The sequence below is a fragment of the Myodes glareolus genome, chromosome 3, assembly GCF_982192425.1.
Source record: "Myodes glareolus chromosome 3, mMyoGla1.1, whole genome shotgun sequence".
NCBI lineage: Eukaryota > Metazoa > Chordata > Mammalia > Rodentia > Cricetidae > Myodes > Myodes glareolus.
This window is the reverse complement of record NC_142028.1, coordinates 6,546,226-6,563,657: the sequence shown is the minus strand read 5'-3', so window position 1 is coordinate 6,563,657 and position 17,432 is coordinate 6,546,226. Positions and strand designations below refer to the sequence as shown.

At 48.1% G+C, this 17,432-nt stretch overlaps 1 protein-coding gene across 4 annotated transcripts in view; it reads left to right on the top strand.

Moving 5' to 3' along the window:
- Sspn (sarcospan) overlaps window positions 1-17,432 on the top strand; it is a 115,305-nt gene that overhangs the window by 56,137 nt on the left and 41,736 nt on the right. The window contains exon 1 of one of the 4 annotated variants that reach the window (XM_048432656.3): window positions 13,052-13,317. The exons of 1 other annotated variant lie outside the window; for it this stretch is intronic. In XM_048432656.3, the coding sequence (XP_048288613.1) occupies window positions 13,120-13,317 (198 nt within the window). In that variant the 5' untranslated portion in view covers window positions 13,052-13,119. Of the gene's footprint in view, window positions 1-13,051; window positions 13,318-13,418; window positions 13,903-13,970; window positions 14,218-17,432 lie in introns of those variants that run through there. 2 more of the 4 variants (XM_085687351.2, XM_085687352.2) reach the window with 2 other exon arrangements.

Here is a 17,432-nt window from a genome sequence, read left to right as displayed (position 1 = left end):
CTCTGTGGGTTTGTCATATGATAGAAGAGCCACATTCACTAGGTGGCCCTAGAACATCTGATTTTGTGACTCATAAATGCAAGGGGGAGTTGATGCTGGGTGACGGTCTTTAGCTATTTACAAAACTAAATTCTTGCAGTGACACCACAGCATCAAATTAAGACAAATGAAATAAAGCCAGTCAGGCAGTCTGTGTCTACACTGGAACTGAGACCTGCCTGTGGCCCTTTCTGAGTATGCTGATGCAATAAGTTCAGTATTAAAAGTCTGTTTCAGGGGTGGGGAGCTGGCTTAGTGAGTAAAGTGCCTGAAAGCATGGGGATCAGAGTTCGAATCCCCAGCACCCATGTGAATGATGGATGGGCATGGCGGTCCATCTATAACTCCAGGGATGCCCAGAGTAACAGACTGTGAGATGAGCAGAATTGGAGAGCCGCTCTTCACATGAGAGACCCTGCATCAACATGAGAAGTGACCTCTGATCCCCACACATCATGAGTGGACACACACACTTGTGCGTAAAACAACACACATGAGCATGCATACATACAAGCATGCATACCACATATACATACACAACAAAGACAATAACAAAACTCTTTATTCTCTGCTATTGCGGTCTTAGTTGCTTGTCCAGATTAATGGCAGCCATTGCTCCGTAAACAGCTGGTTTTCATGATCTAGATTCTTTCAATGTCACTGCTTTATTACCTTGTCTTGTATAGTGGGAGCAGCACCCCCAAACTGATAAACACTTGAGAATGATTTCCCTTTTCTTTGGTTCCCAGCTCTGCTCTGTTTGCTATGCCGCTTCACTGCTGGACCATCATGGTAGCCTCCTAGTGGGCGCCCCTGCTGCCTTTCTTCCCATCCTGCTCCCTTGTCCATGCTGTAACTCCTGGCATCCTCACTGCATAAGTCCAGGTGCCTCATTTGCTCCCCAAGTTCTTGCATAGTTTTTACGACCTTAAGAATAAAGCCAAAGTTTCTCACTGTAAACCTTTAAAGGTCTTTGTTGGACTCTACCTTAAGGTAGCACCACTGTAGGAAGAGAGACTGGGTAGAGTGGACGTTCCAATGGAGCAAGGGAGGAGCAGGGGTAGGGTTTGCAGAAAGCACATTATGTATTTTTTATGTGGTCTGCTTTATGAAACGCAGTGCCATGTGTAACACATACGAGTAATTAAAGAATCTGAATAGCTGAGCAGTGTTGTGTTGTGGTAAAGACCCTAAGAGAAGATGCAAAGGAAATGACATCAGGAGCATGGCACAGCACTCTTGTGCGCCATCTTACTGCTGGTGTTCCCTCTGGGCTTCTAGTGAACTTGGGAATTATTGGATATTAGAATTGCACTTCAGTGGCTCCTGATTCCAGCTGAGGTTCATTAAGGTCTGGCTGTGTGATTGGCTGATGTATGGTTCCAAGCACTCAGGTACATACTGGGCCACTGGGAATTTTCATCTATAGATGAAACCGTCAAGGATGCTCAGCTTCAAATAGTGATGCTACCCCAGGGCCACAGTCAAGGTCACCCTGGGGGAGGGACTGGGAAGCTGAGAGAAGTCCCCAAACACCCCATCTTGTTTACACTCACTAAAAGTCCAAGAAATCCCTGAAACTGTAAATCAGAGAAGCTAACCCTGGAGCTGAGTCCCCAGAGTGTAAGGACTTTAAGTACCTTGGACTCTTCATGTATCAATTAGGAGGCAGAGAGTGGAGAATGCTGGTTCTGGAGCCCTAGCCTATAGATATGTCATCCACATTCAGGGTTGTCTTCCCCCTCAGTTAATCACCTCTGAAACATCCATGGACATAGCCAGAGGTCTGTTTCCCAGGTAGATTCCAAATATAGTCAAGTTGCCAGTGAAGTGGAACCCTCAGACCTCCCATCCAACTTTTCATTTCTCCCTATGTACTATATGTTTTGTGCATGCGATATACATCACCATTAAGAGTGAGAGAAGGCACTTGTGTGCTTGGATTAGGTTTGCAAATGCTAGCCAAGTCGGGCAAGTTAAGGCCTGCCAACTAACGGTTATGTGGTAACGATGCAAATATGGGGTGTCATCCAGCTTGAGTGGGGAGATGTGAGGATGGAGGGGAGACTAGAAAAAGACATTAAGAGCAAATTCTGAACTCCTTGGTCAAAATTCGGGGCTGTTCTTCAGTGGTAAAGCCACTATAAGTAATCTTTGTTCCATTAAGCAACCTCCCACCCATGTTTATGTGAGCAACCCTAATTAAACATAGGGTAACAAAAACACAACCCATGCTGCACTGGAAAGAGGAGGGGTGGAAAGAAGAAACAGTACAATGGGACTGTGATGAGGGAGGGTGTGGGAAATGGAAATGGCCAAGATACATTGAAAATACATATGAAATTGTCAAAGAATAATAAAAGCATAGGAACAGCGATACAGGACAGGTTGGGTACAGGAAACTGTTGCATGAGGAGGGTGGCCCTTTGTTTCCTCTTGGCCGCCCGGCTAGCTTACACCTGAAATAATCACACAGAAACTGTATTCATTTGAACACTGCCTAGCCCATTAGTTCTAGCTTCTTACTGGCTAACTCTTACATAATAGTTTAACCCGTCTCCATTAATCTGTGTCACCACATGACTGCGGCTTACCAGCAAGATTCTAACCAGTGTCCATCTCAGGAAGGAGATCCATGGCTTCTGCCACTCTGCCCTGAATTCTTCCCAGCATTCAGTTCTGTCTACTCTGCCAACCTAAGCTCTGTCCTATCAGCTAGGCCAAGGCAGTTTCTTTTTTCAACCAATGAAAGCAACACATAAACAGAAGGACCTCCTACACCAGGGAACAGCAAATGGAACCGAGTCCAGCTCATGGGTAGCTATGATTCTGAAACACAGACCCAGGAAATTGGGAGATGCCCACCTGCCTCGACTCCCACTCCCACCCCCTCCAGCCCCCCTGACATGTTCCAGTCAGGTTTCTAATGAGCCTGATGCCTGCTGCATTCTCCCTGAGTCTGGTGTGGGATAAAAACCTGAATGTCTTCTGAGGAGCTCGAAGACATAAGACCTGTAAAGACCTGACAGTGGCGTGGTTATCTGGGCCAGTTTAAATCGTCTGCCCTGAAGAGACTCAGGTCTTCCTGAGAGAGGTAGAACAGTAAACATGTCGGTCACAAGAGCTCAGGGAGAGAGTCAGATCATGGAGATGGGGTGGAAGGGATTCGGTCTCGCCTATGGTTGGATCTCCTTCACAGTGATCCACTGGTTCTTTCTAATATGGAGTAGGAACCCACAACACACGGTGCAATGGTCATTTGGCCAAAGAGGAGTCCAGAGCAGGGTGGGTCTCTTTCCCCAAAGGCCTGCTATTTCCCACATGGGCTTAGGAGACCTTATTCCCTAACATGGCAGCCAACGAAAGTCCTGCCAGTATTGCAGTAACTTTACAGATCCAGGGTCAGAAACGTTGATTTCATGGTGCAGCCTTGGGCTCAAGTGCCTCCAAAGGGGCCTTGTGGAATTGTGCAGGTACAGTGGTCAGAAGTCATTAGAAACAATTGTAAAAAGCCGTGCTTGGTGAAGAAGTCACCCGGCTCTGCCGGGTCATGCTCACACAGACACCTACAATGCTGTATGTTTCCCTGATGATTCAGGCATTACCCTAAACGCTGAACTGTCTTAGCAGGCATGTGTTCATGTGCACCTTTAGGAAAATACCCCCCTCTGCTGCTACCTTTCAGTGAGATGGGTCCTGCGGGTCCCACGTAGAGGCTGTCTCATCTCCCCCAAGACCGCCCGACGCTCCTACTGCCTACTTTGGAGCCAGAGAATCCTGGGAAGATGAAGAGTGGAATTGGGCGAAGTTGACGAACTTGTGTGTCTTTTCCTTCTTCATTTCTCCCGAGAGGTGTGAACAAATCCTGAAACTGCTAAAAAGAAAGGCAGTGTGAAGGACGGAGGCCACGCGACGGGCCCCAGGAGACGCAGAATCCAAGCAGGAGGTGCTGAACATTTGTTCACACGATCGGGCCCCTGACGGCAAGACTTCTTTTCTTAAAACATCAAGCGGAGCGTCCTGACACCTCTCGACATTAGGCTGCTCAGAGAGCCTCGTCAGGAGCGGCAACCACGATGAGGCTTGCATATCACCTCCCACACTACCCCCAGAAGTCCCGACCTACAAAATGACACACGGAGCACATGTCCCAAAGTGTGAGCTCAGTAGGAAGCGCACCTCCCCTCCAAGAGAAAGCAAACGCAACTGATGACGTCAGCTTAAACAGTTACATCCAGGTCCATTTCCTAGGATACTGGCAGCGCTATTTTAAGACGCATAGAAACTTGAAAGGTCCGTGAGGCCTTTGGGGAAGAAAGAGGAGGAAACTAGACATGCACACTTTAGCTCCTCCTGACTCCTCCAGCATCTCCCACAGCAGTAGGGGCTCAGCTTCCGCTGAAGAACCCAAGGACTGCTCTGTGTGCGAGCTTGCAGCAGGTGTTTGATGGACACAGCAACTGAAGACAAATGAAGACAAAAAAGCTCGCGAGCTACTTAAGTTTTTGCTCTTCCGGAGAGAAAGCAATAACATTTCCAAGAGTGCCAGGTGAGCTAACACATGCCTGTCTGAAATCCCAGGACGCCAGAGCTTCTACCAGGAAGATTTTGATGAATTCCACCTCAGCCTACGCTACATAGTGTAACATGAGGGCCAGCTTGTTGGGGTATCTGTTCCCACCCAGTACCCCACAGCTGGCAAACCCCAAAGAAAATCACACACAGGACTCTATAAGATTATAAACTGATTGGCCCACTAGGTCAGGCTACTTATTAGTTCTTATGACTTATCTTAACCCATATGTTAGCACATGGCTCCGTACCTTTTTCAGCTGGGCCAGTTACATGCTGCCTCTTCAGTGGTCTGAGCACAAGTGACAGAGAAACCTCCTTTCTTCCCAGAATTCTCATGTTGTCATTGTATCACCTCTACTTCCTGTCTGGTTTTCCTGCCTATACTGCCTGCCTGGCCAATCAGCCTTTTATTAAAATGTGATTGACAGAATACAGACAATTCTCCCACATCAACATAGTGAGTTCTAAGCTAGCCTGGGCTGTAGGGTGGGACCCTGCCCCAGCAAAAAACTCCAATACGTGGATTGGTATGATGTGGGATTCTGCTGTGAATACGTTTTATTGCCATTGGTTAATAAAGAAGCCACTTTGGCCTATGGCAGGGCAGAATATAGGTCCGTGGGAAAACTAAACTGAATGCAGGGAGAGAGAAGGTGGAGTCAGGAAGATACCATGGAGCCGCCCAAGAAGCAAGGGGTAACAGACCACAAGCCTCGAGGTAAAATATAAAATATAAAAAATGGGTTAACTTAAAATGTAAGAGCTAGCTAGGAATATGCCTGAGTCGTTGGCCAAACAGTGTTGTAATCAATACAGTTTCTGTGTGATTATTTGGGTCTGTGTGACCAGGAAATGAAAGCACGGTCTCTGTTTACACTGGTACAGTGGCAGACATCTGTAACCCAGCAACAGGAGGTGGCAGTAGGGTGATCGCAACCAGTTTTGTCTACATCATGGGCGCCCCTCTCATTAAAACAAAACAAAAGAAAAAGTCCCACTGCCTGTCAGTTCCCCCAGCACTGTGCTCAGCTGGACCCCCTAGAATGCTCCATAGCCAGTGTTGCCAGGAGAGCAAATGAGTCAGCCTTGGCACAGATTCTTTGGTGAGGTTCACACTTGTGCTGAGTGTTCAAAGCTCAACACTCTTTCTCCTCCAGCCCTAAGGGAAGAAACCGTGGTCCGGAGAGCTCTCTCCTTTTAAAGTCTGGCGGTCTTCACTCTTTCTCTGGTCTAAGAAGATGATCTGGTAGCAGCTCAACCAACCGCCACCAAGGGAACCCTTCCTTTGTGTGGTCTTTGTCTCTCAGGACTCTCTGTTGTCTTTTACTTGGAGCAAACACCCTTGAAGATTATCGCCCGGGGCCAGGGTCGAGGCCTTTCTCATCGCTGGAGGGGATTGGTTGACAGTTGTGGCCCTTCCATCCCCTCTTGTTTTTAAGACCAGGTAATATTATAGTCATGTTTTCTCACTAGTGGCTCAAAACACGGAGTGCCGTGAGAACATGTTAGCAAATGCTGTTTCTTCAGGAAATGCAAGTCAGTTTATAAAAGTGATCAGATGGGCAGTATTAACTAAGAGCATTCGATTGTGAAAGTGGAGACACTAATTATAGACCAAAGTTTAGTTGCATTTGTACTTTGTTGGGCAGTTGAACCCAACTTGTCCAGTGGGGTAATCACCTTTGGCCAGAAAATTGATCACCTGATAGAAATCCTTCAACTAAATCCAGAGCACTGGCGTCTGCCCCTGGGACAGTTCTGAGAAGGTGATGTGGGGTGATCTGAAAACGAACTCAGAGACTGACCCTAGGAAACAATGCAGATGTGCAAAGCTGCCCATCTCCTCCTCTGCGGTTGCTTGGAAAGGCATGTCCCTGGCACAACGTGGCTGTCACTCAAATAATTTTTAGAATTGTTCTTTAAGAATTGCCTTTAAGTGCTGACAGCTCCATCATTTTTCTCTGTTTTTTTAAAATAGATTTGTACTAATTTTTTAAAATGTGAACGTCGATGAGCGTGTGTCTGCATGTATACCATGCACATGCGTGGGTGCCTGCAGAGGCCCGAAGAGTGTGTCAGATCCCTGGAGCTGGACTTCACAGTTGTGAGCCACCATTTGATTGCTAGCCACCAAACTCTGGTCCTCTGCAAGCGCCGTATGTGCTCTTGAGCGCTGAGCGTTTCCCTGGCCCCCTGGCTTCTGGTGTTTTCAGGGGATGGACCTAACAGGAGGGATGACGGGTGTTGTTTAGCATTAAGCAGGAGAGGCGCTGGGTGCGGGCTGAGCACTGACATTTGCCGGGAGTGAGGTCATGGGAGACTGGCGACCTGAAGCATTGGGTCATTCATATTTTCATTCATTCATTCATCTCAGGGGCCAGTCATCTGGTCCCCGGAATGCGTGGTGAGAGCATTTAGGCGTCAGGGATGAAGTCACTGCCTCTCCCCTCTCGCTTTAAATCTCTGCTCTAGGTTAGTGATCACCATTTTAAAAAAATAAACAAAAGCCACATTGATAATTATCAAAGTTCCCCAAGAGAAATTCTGAAGGTTTTTTGAATAATCTGTAGTCTTAGCAAGTCAACATTGAACTTGGCATGGACCGAGATGCAGAACCTCTCATTTCAGAGGCGTCCTTTGGTGCATGGCTCAATATTTGGACTAGTTGGGTCTCTCTCTCTCTCTCTCTCTCTCTCCCTCCCTCCCTCCCTCCCTCCCTCCCTCCCTCCCTCCCTCCCTCCCTCCCTCCCTCCCTCCCTCCCATTGTGTCACACTGTTTCTATGGAGATATGCACATATCTCTTCATTCCAGACAGGGAACCAGTAACAGCCAAAGCATGGAACCCATGAAAGTCCATTCGGTCTGTCAGTGAGTGTGCTGGGGTCACTTACAGGAGCAGAAATCACTCAAAGGCAGCTGTGCCACCAAAGTCCACCCCAGTGTGGGAGAAGGTCAAGATGGAAAACCTGAAGTGCAGGGCACAGCTGCAGGGGCTCCACAGGCAGGAGACCGTCTTTTCCAGATAACTCGGCCCTTCCTGGTGTCTGGTCGGATTGCGAGTATCTCCCAGCAGTTCTTACTGCTTATGTACATCAGGTGGGGTGTGTGGGGGGGGGGCTGTTAAAGAATCTGTTCAGTTTCAGAGACTTCCAGAAGTCTTTGAGTTGTTTGCTCCAAAAGCTTGATGAGCTTCCCTGCAGGATGAAAGGTTTCACCTCTGAGAAAATTGCTATCTAACACCTTATGTCTTGCTTCCTTCCTCCCCTCCCTCCCTCCCTCCCTCCCCCCTCCCTCCCTCCCTCCTCCCTCCCTCCCTCCCTTCCATCTCCTTTGGGGGGGCACTTCTGCATGAGAGACACCCAGGTGAGTATCTGTGATCTACACAGCATTCCAGCTCTGATTTGGGCTGAAGCTCCAGTTTCGCAAGGCAGCAGGGCTGCTTTGTAGACACAGAAACACCCAAGATGACAGGGTGCTGACTATTAACTAGGACCTGAAACCCCAAATTGCGAGTGCTGGGGGTGGGGTGGCAGCAGTCCAAGATGGCCTCGGAGGGACACTCCAGAGAGCGTCAATTTCTGATGCTGAGATCCTGTCACCAGCTCCGCCACCACCATTTTTTCCTGTTAGTCTCTCTTGTTTTCCATTGACCTTATAGTGACTCCTAGGGGATTCTAAATTTAGTCAGGCTGACAATGAAGATTAACTATCAAAGTTAGGTTATCGAGAAATTTATTTTATTGTTTGGTTTTGAGGTAGGGTTTCGTATAGCCCAGACTGGCCAGGAACTTGCTATGTAGCTGAGGCTGGCCTTGAACTCCTTATTCTCATGCCTCCACCTTCCAAGTTCTAGAATTATAGGAGTGCGACACCATGCCAAACAACATGTTTTTGAGGGGATCAGTAACTTCCACAAAATACTTTGAAATAAACTATGCACATTATATATGGAGAACCCTTTCGATTTTTTTTTAATATTTTATTTATTTATTATGTATCCAACATTCTGTCTGCATGTAAGCCTGCAGGCCAGAAGAAGGCACCAGACCTCATTACAGATGGTTGTGAGCCACCATGTGGTTGCTGGGAATTGAACTCAGGACCTTTGGAAGAACAGACAATGCTCTTAACCTCTGAGCCATCTCTCCAGCCCACCCTTTCGATTTTGATGTAAATTTCACGAAGCATCCCGAAGAATATTATAAAGAAAAAAGCAGAAAGTAAGGAAAAAAGCTTCAAGATGACAGCGGATAGCTCCTGATCACTTGCAATTGACCAATTATCGATAATTGATTGACAGTTGAGGTGAGATTGACAGTTTACAGAAATGGGGGCGAGAACAAGCCAGCCCCACCGTGGTTAGGTGCAGATCCAAGGGTAACATGAAGAGCAGTGGTGATTGGGTGTGGAGTTAAGTGCAGGGGACTGAGTCCGTGGAAGGTGCAACCATCACGCATGTTAACGGTGACCAGAAATGCCAGTCTGGCCTAACGGCAGACAGTGACTTGACCGTTCAGCTGGGGAGGGGATTAGTTGTCAAAATGAGACCCTCAGAGTTTGTACACAGCTCATAGGATGTTTACAGTGACTTTATGGTATTTTTATGTTATTCCTTAGAGATCCCGATTATCAGTCATCCAAAGTGTATTGGTCCAATGGTTCTTAAAGACAATAACAGACAGTTAAAATATGCAGTCAAAGATTTCCAGAAATGTTTATGTTGGAAATACTAGCCAGATGACTACTTAGGACTTGTAAATTCATTTTGAGAGGCGGGGGAGATGGCTCAGTTGGTAAAGAGCTTTCAGTGCAAGCATGAGGGCCTGAGTTCAAGCCCCAGCGTCCACATGTAAACACCACACACAGCTTGGTGTGTCTAAAATTCCAGCCCTGGGGAGTCAGAGACAAGAGGATCTAACGGCCAGCCAGGCTGAACCTGTGAGCTCCAGGGTCAGCGAGAGACCCTGTCTTGGCAAACAAGGCAGAGAGTGACTGAGGTGGACGCCCAGCGTTGAGTCTGGCCTCGCACGCGTGTACAGGTAATGCGACTGCACTTGCTCATGCCCCTGTACACACACATGAACATGCACACATGTAAAACATTTAGAAGGAACATACAATTTTTCTCTCACCGAAGGAGGTACTATGGGGCTTCATATCATGAGAGTACATGGTGTCTGCCTCATGGGCTCATGGCTGACACTCACACCCCTGCTGATCTCAGCGTCCTGAACCAGTGACAGGAAGTGTATACAGAGAAAAGCATGCTAAGGCATGATCAACATAGCTATATATGCTGAGGTACATATGAAGTAAGTCTGTGCAATCAAACTCCATAGTCTTTCAGCTCAAATATCAGTGGAAAGAAAGAAATTTAGGTTTAACTTTGCAGGTTTTAGCCATAGGTTAAAAGGAAAAAAAAATAGAGTAACCACTTGCCCCATCTTGGGAAATTCCCGCTTAAATATATATAGTGTAAGATGATTTCTAGCCTTGACTAGCTTGTATACCACCCAGGCGTCATTGCTGCTGTGACTACTAGTGCAGTTTTATTCCCAGAGACATTTTTGAGAAAATGACGTATTATAATGCATTAGAACTTAGATGATTACAAGATAGTGATAAAATGTATTGTACTCTAGAACATGGAAATACAGTCGTTCTATATCTAAAGTCTGTATTATGTAAAGGAAAATATTGGTGTGGCATTCATTGTATACATATTCTAGAAGATCCCCAAAGGTAAGAGCTGTCTCAGCAGCCTTCCTGGCACCTCTTACAGGCTTAGCTGCATTCTGCCTTAGGGTCTCCCTCCTGCCTCAGAGAGAGGCCTTCCCCTGCAGAGATTTTCCTGCTTCAGACGACTGTCTGACGATTACTATCCCCGGTGAACACACCTGAAGACATCTTTATTAGCTCCGTCCTCGGCACACAAGCAATGTGAAAATATCTCCCCGAGAGGGGTAGAAGGAGGAAAGAAAACCAACTTCAAAGGAGCCAACAGTTTTTGTTTTTGTTTTCAGTCAAGGTGTCAGAGGCAGTCCAAGGCCACTTGGCCCTGCTGCTTTGGATCTGAGGTGGCATTGTCAAAGAACTTGTGGTGGCAGAAACAGCTTCCCTGTGACAGAAGGCAGGGAGGGGCGGGGCCCAGTGTCTACTCCAAGGGCACATGCCCCAGGGACACAACTTCCTCCCACTATGCTGTCCCGCTTCCTAAAATCTTCATTATCCCCCAATAGTGTCAGAGGTAAATGGCGATGTCTTTGGCTTTGAGGACATTTAGATCAAAGCCATAACAAGAGAGACATTTTACTACAGCTTTGTACTTCTGTTAGCCATTGATAACGTTCTCTTCTGCCGCTGTCCCTTCAGCGAGAGGTGACTCCACAAGTTTATTTCCTTTTGTTAACAGTGCATTGATGTGCACACATACCTGCATGTATGAATGTGCATCTTGTGTGTGCAGTGCCCGCGGATGCCAGAAAAGGGCACCCAATCCTTGAATTGGAGTTAAAAATGGGTGTGAGATGGCCAATATGGGTACTGAGGATTGACCCCAGGTTCTCTGCAAGAGCAGCAAGCGTTTTTAACTTCAGAGCCGTTTCTTTGGCCCTAGGGATGGGTGTGTTGCTTAGTTTATTTGTGAACTTGCCACAGCTAGGGTCATCTACAAAGAGGGAACCTCAATCAAGAAGATGCATCCATAGATTGGCCTCTGAGTAAACCCATGGGAGCATTTCTTGATTAGAGATTGATGCAGGGTGGGACAACTCACTGGGGTGGTGATGTCTCTGGGCAGGTGATCCTGGGTCCTCCAGAAAAAGCCAAGCTGAGCAAGCCAGGAGGAGCGAGCCAGAAGCAGCATCCTTCCATGGCTACTGCTTCGCTCCCTGCCCTGACTGCCCTAGTGATAGACTGTGACCGGAAGCTTGCAAGCGGGAATAAACCTTTTCCTCCCCAAATTGCTTTGGCCATGGCATCTTAGCACAGCAATGGGAAGGCTAGCTGGGACAGAGGTGACAAACAAATGCTTGGCCTTCCTCTGCAGAGTTCCCCGTACTCCTTAAACCCTAGCCTTGAACTTACAGCTCACCTGCTCCCTTCTCTGCAGTGTCCAGGAACACAGGCCAGTGCTGCAAGGGCCAGCTAGGAGCTATGCTAGATGAACAAATAACTAGTTATAGTTTGCTGCCCCATTGTGATTTTTATTAGATTTACATAGAAAATACATTTTTTTCCCTTGCTGGGCTGTCCTCGTCAGTGGGAATCATCTTCTATTTTAATACCAGCTTTTGTCTGTTCCTTCTGGAAATTCTCATGGTTCTGTGACTCCCAACACTGTTAGTTGCCTTCCTGGGCTGCACTGGGCCCAGGTGAGTGTGGTGAGTGTGGACAGGATCAGGACATCCTGAGTGGGAACTGAATGTGTGTGTTGGGTTCTGCTTCTGATTTACTACATAATCTATGAGCCATATCTTTTCTCACTGCTGTCTAGAAAAAGCATAAGGTGAATGCTACGTTGCTTGGGAAGTGGAGGCAGGAGGATTAAGAATTCACAGTCGCCAGGTGATGGTGGCACAAGCCTTTCATCCCAGAACTCTGGAGGAGGCAGAGGCAGAGGCAGGCGGATCTCTGAGTTCAAGGCCAGCCTGGTCTACATGAGCTAGTTCCAGGATGGGTTCCAAAGCTACAGAGAAATCCTGTCTTGAAAAAACAAAAGCCAAAATAATAATAATAATTTCAAGGTCATACAGCAAATTTGAATCCAGCCAGGGCTGCAGTACAAATACAAATGAGGACCAAGAGCTTTTTAAAACAAACAGGTGAGACGTGTCACCGTTAGCCCAACCGCTCTGGGAACAATTATTCCATTGTTAAATTTTAACTAATTATTATTATTATTATTACTATTACTATGTGTATGGTATGTAAGCCACATGTATATGAATGAGGTCAGGGATTCAGCTTTTCTGGGTTTTCCCTTTACACCATGGGTCCTGGAGATCACACTAAGGAATAAAAGGTACATCAGTGAGAAAAAAAATTTTTACTTTTTTCTGTCCTCTTCCCTTTTTTCTTTTCCACTTTCTTTATTTTTCCTCCTCTGCTCCTTCCTTCCTTCCTCCTCCCTCCCTCCCTTGTAAGTTGAAATACAAATTTAGAAAAAAGCATAATTTAACTTTTGGCAATGACTTCACAGCTGTTAGTGCAGCCGAGTCCATTTTTGTGTTCAGTGACCTATTAATTAAACACAAGCGGTTTCAGCATTCATCACCCTTTCTTGCATGTTCTGGAAACCAAAAAACACAGCGGGCTGGCATTCCCATCACAGAGACTCTAGGCGCCGGGTCCCCTCGCGTTGGCAGTTGGCGGCCCCCCTCGGGTCCCCCTCGGCCTCTGGTGGCCTGAGAGTGTTTTCCACATTTGCTCAACCCCTTCGCTGTCGACCAGGCAGGCCCAGCCGCGGCCCAGGCGCAGCCACCGCAACCACCACCGACCGGAACATGGGGCGCAAGGCGAGCCCCGGGGCGCAGGAGCGCGTGGACGAGGAGGCGCGGACCTGCTGTGGCTGCCGCTTCCCTCTGCTGCTGGCGCTGCTGCAGCTGGCGCTGGGCATCGCGGTGACCGTGCTGGGCTTCCTCATGGCGAGCATCAGCCCCTCCCTGCTAGTCAGAGACACTCCGTTCTGGGCTGGGATCATTGTAAGCATCGAGTCTGTTCTGCCTAAGCGCCAGCGGGCATGCCAAGCCGCTTGGCGGAGTGGAGACTAACCCAGTTGCATGCGCTCCCCCACCCCAGCTGCACCCCTAACTGCTTGGAGAGTGACCCTGGGCACACTTGGGCTCCCTGCAGCCAGGCTGGACTCAGGGGATTCCGGTCTCATCCTGCCTGAGGCTGCTTGCTCCTCCCAGGGCCCTGACTCTCAATCTGCAGGAGCAGGAGAGGCCCAGGGGTCATCTTGCACAGCCTGTAAGACAACTCTGAAGATCCACCCCGAGAGGCTGGGTCCTTGTCCCATTGCCCAGCCCCACGCCTGTCTGTCTAAGTAGCACAAAGTGAAGCTCAGCTTGGGAAAAGCAGGGTAGGAAAACCTGAACTTGGAGTCACGCTGGTTTTGTTAAACTTCAATGCCTCGTTCTCAGGCTGGGCCCGAGAACACCCGCAAGCACAGACCGGAATCCACACAGTGTCGGGCAGGCTGAAGCTTTTCTGGCTACTGCAGAAATGTGTTAGGGACTGTCCTAATTGGCATCCAGCGCTACGAGTTAGTGTGGGAATTCTTTAAGGTAAAATAGATGCGGCTTACCGAATACCTACTGTGTGCCTGCCCTGCCAGAGATCTACCCTTGTGTTGTTCCTCCTCCACTTTCAGGGAACAGTCCTCAAGCCAGAGAAGCCAGGCTGGCCACGCCCGAGGTCATGAGCTCTGAAAAGCATTCAGACAGCCAGAGCGGCATCTCTGTTGTCAGTCTGGCTTGCTATTTTAATACCATCATATCTAAGGCCAGTGCTAAACTCTCTGACAGGTTGTTTCAGTTGATCGTGAAACAGTGAGGATGGTTACTCCTCTTTGGACAAGAGGAAGCCCCCAGTAAGATAAGGTAAAGGACACCCTCAAGCCCAGAAGGTAAAATGACCTCAGGAGAGACCATCACGGGCCCTTCTGCCTTCCAGCTCACACTGTCATTACTGTTGCTGACCACACAAGGAAACCCCCAGCATAGCTGTGCATGGTGCAGAACTTAGAGACACCTGATGCATATGCATGGGTGCGGATATTTTTAAATTAAGACTATTCGAGCTCACAGATCTTTGAAGAGGAATTTAAAACATTTAATTCGTGTCCCGAGAATTCCCTTGAAATTATCGTGATTGGAGTTTTCTACGCCAAATGATTTTAAAAATAACTTCTCGCTTAGACATACTGGATATTTTAGTCTCCTCGATGACTGTCAACAGACTCTGTGGGCGGGAGAGGGGCATCTGCCCTTGAAGGTTAGGCAAATGGAAGGGTCAGGAATGAAACTGGTTTTGAGAACTGACTTTATTTCATCTTCAAGACCAGTTCCAAAGAAATGGGTGCAAAGGGGAACAAAATCATGTTTTAATGTTCAGAAATGGTACAGAAATCCTGAAACCTGGGGAATCCAAAGCTCCTGTGAGGTTTGCCGTTTCTAATGGCTTCCTGGGTGTGGCACGGAGACCCTTCTACACAGCAAGGGATTCTTTCTCTTGTTTCCTCTTCATAGCCTAGGGTTTACTTGAAGCTCACCCACAGCATGAGGCCCTGCTTGAGTTTCTTTTCCACAGAGAATCTGGGTAGAGTAGTGAGTGCGGCCAGCACAGCTGTCCCCAGCCTACTGAGGGAACCTCTGAGACGCCAGGTGGGGGGCGCGTCTCCTCTCAGCAGGATGAGGGCTGTGGGCAGTGTGTCACTGTCTCTCCGACACAGGGACCCTGTGCTTGCCTGACCACACTGTCGGAGGTTGGTCTCAGGGCACACTTGCAGGCTGCCAGGAAGGGAGAGGCAGGAGGCAGATGGTGAAGGGCAGGTGTGTAAACACCACACCTGGTGGGGAGTCCTGGCTCTAATATTATTTGCTGAATAACTGTGGGTAAGTTAGTTAATGTCTCTAGGCTCCAATTTTGGGGTCATGTCTGTCTGTCTGTCTGTGTTCATGTATGCACATGTATGTGTTTAAGAGGGTCTAGTGGAGGTCAGAGGGCAAGGCTGTGATGTCTTCTACAATCATGCCCCACCCCTGTGTTTGAAGCAATGTCTCTCACTGACCCCCAAAACCTACCAACTGAACTAGATTGGCTGGCCAAGGAGCCTCCCACCCCCATCTCCCCATCTCTGTTCCTGCCGTGATGAGGTCACACCTGTAGCCACACCTAGCTCTTTACGTGGGCGCTGGGGCTCCGACTCAGGTCCACACATTTGTGCATCAGGCACCTTACCCCAGGCGTCTCCCCAGCCCTGGTTCCTGTTTCTTTATTGATAATATAGTAAGTCCTACCCCTTAGGGTCACCCTGAGGAGATCAATACACGGGTAGCAGCCCCCGGCACAGTGCCAGCCCATAGCTAACAGGATGACTGGCCCACCATGCTTTAGGTTTGGGGAACAGACCCTGCTGGTGACGCCCATCAAGGTCCATCTCCCTGGGGTAAAAGTTGCGCTGTGCTGAGAGGCTCGGTACCAAACTCCTGGCTGAAGAGAGCCACACCCACTTCCGGAATGCAGGCAGAGACTCCCACACTGTCCACAGCTGTGTGCGCTTCATATTTTTGTTTATCCAGGCGGCCTCTTGGCATAAGGATTGGCTTCGGTTTTCAGACTCTGCTGTCCTGTTAACTTGAGGTTTGGGTGCTGGCATTTTCTTCGTACAGCTCGGATACCTCGGTGAACCCACACAGGGGGCTTCTCTTTGGCCAGGGCCTGTATGACTTGCTCGGTGACCTTGTACTAAAGGGGCCCTGGGTGATTTATGCTCCGAAGTTTCAGACATGTGAGGTGGTGGGGGAACCACTGTGACTGCCCATAAATGTGACTCCTCTCCTGAGTTACCAAAGATCTCCATATAGGTGAGGAAGACATTGAATGTGGCTGAAGTGGGGGCTGTGACACACCTCAGAGTCCTTTGTAGGTGACTGAGGTTATAAATCATCAATAATAATGAGAAGAGAGGTGGTATCTCTAAGGACAATGGGAGCTGCAGGCAAAGCTCCCAGGAGAGAGAGAGAGAGAGAGAGAGAGAGAGAGAGAGACGGTGGTCCTCTGCACCTGCACACTCTTTGCCTATTTACTGTTTGAATCAGATTGCCAATCTAGGTTTTAATTTTATGTTTGGTCTTCAAGATAGGGTCTCACGTAGGGACTTGACTTAGCCAACTTTATGTAGCTGGCCTTGAACTCCTGATCTTTCTGCCTCTGTCTCACACGCCCAAGCCATTTCAGTTCTCGTTATGCCAATGAAGGAATCCAGGACTGTGGGAATTCAGCGAGTGCAGTTCTGATTGAGATGTCTAATGTGTTTAAACTTAAATTTATTCTTCTCTATTCAGTAACATGTGTTAGGGGTGTCTGCCTGCGTCTGAGATGGCATTCCCACAGCTGGGGGACATCTCCAACTGCTGGTGGACTGGCCCCTCATCGCATCTGACAGTAATGAATAGTGCCCATTAGAATCGTACCCCACACCCGCGTTTCCAAAGCCCATCTCCTCTCGGAGTCCCCAGTGGTGGTTTATTTCCTTTGGCATCTCTGCCCTAAAGTCAATTTCAGCGCCTGTTCCCACATCTCACCTCCCCTGAGGACACTGTGATGTTCTTCTATCCAGGAACCCAGCTCTACTCACCTTCCTACCTCTGCCTCTTGAAGGCTGGAATTGTAGGCAGGTGCAGCCCCGCCCTGCCTCCTGCTATGTCCCTAAGCTGCTTGGCCTCTCCCTCCATCGTCCCCACATCGTGTCCATTGGAATCCAAACTCTGAGATTCATGTCATATTAACCCTGTCAGAATTTAAGGCAAAAGCTTAAAAGAAAGGGAATTGTGTTTCTTGTATTCAGCGTCTATCACGAAACCCATTGTATGAATGTGGAATGACTGGAAGGCCTGTTGGGTATTTCACAACAGTGAAGGAATAATGGTGCATGGCAGTGATCCCAGTACTCCAGAGGCTGAGGCAGGAGGATTGCAAATTCTAGGTCAATCTAGACATTAGAGTGACACCCTATCTCAAAACATATGCATGTGTGTGCATGTGCGTGCACACACACACAAAAAATTTCAATATTTCTTTCAATTTCAATATT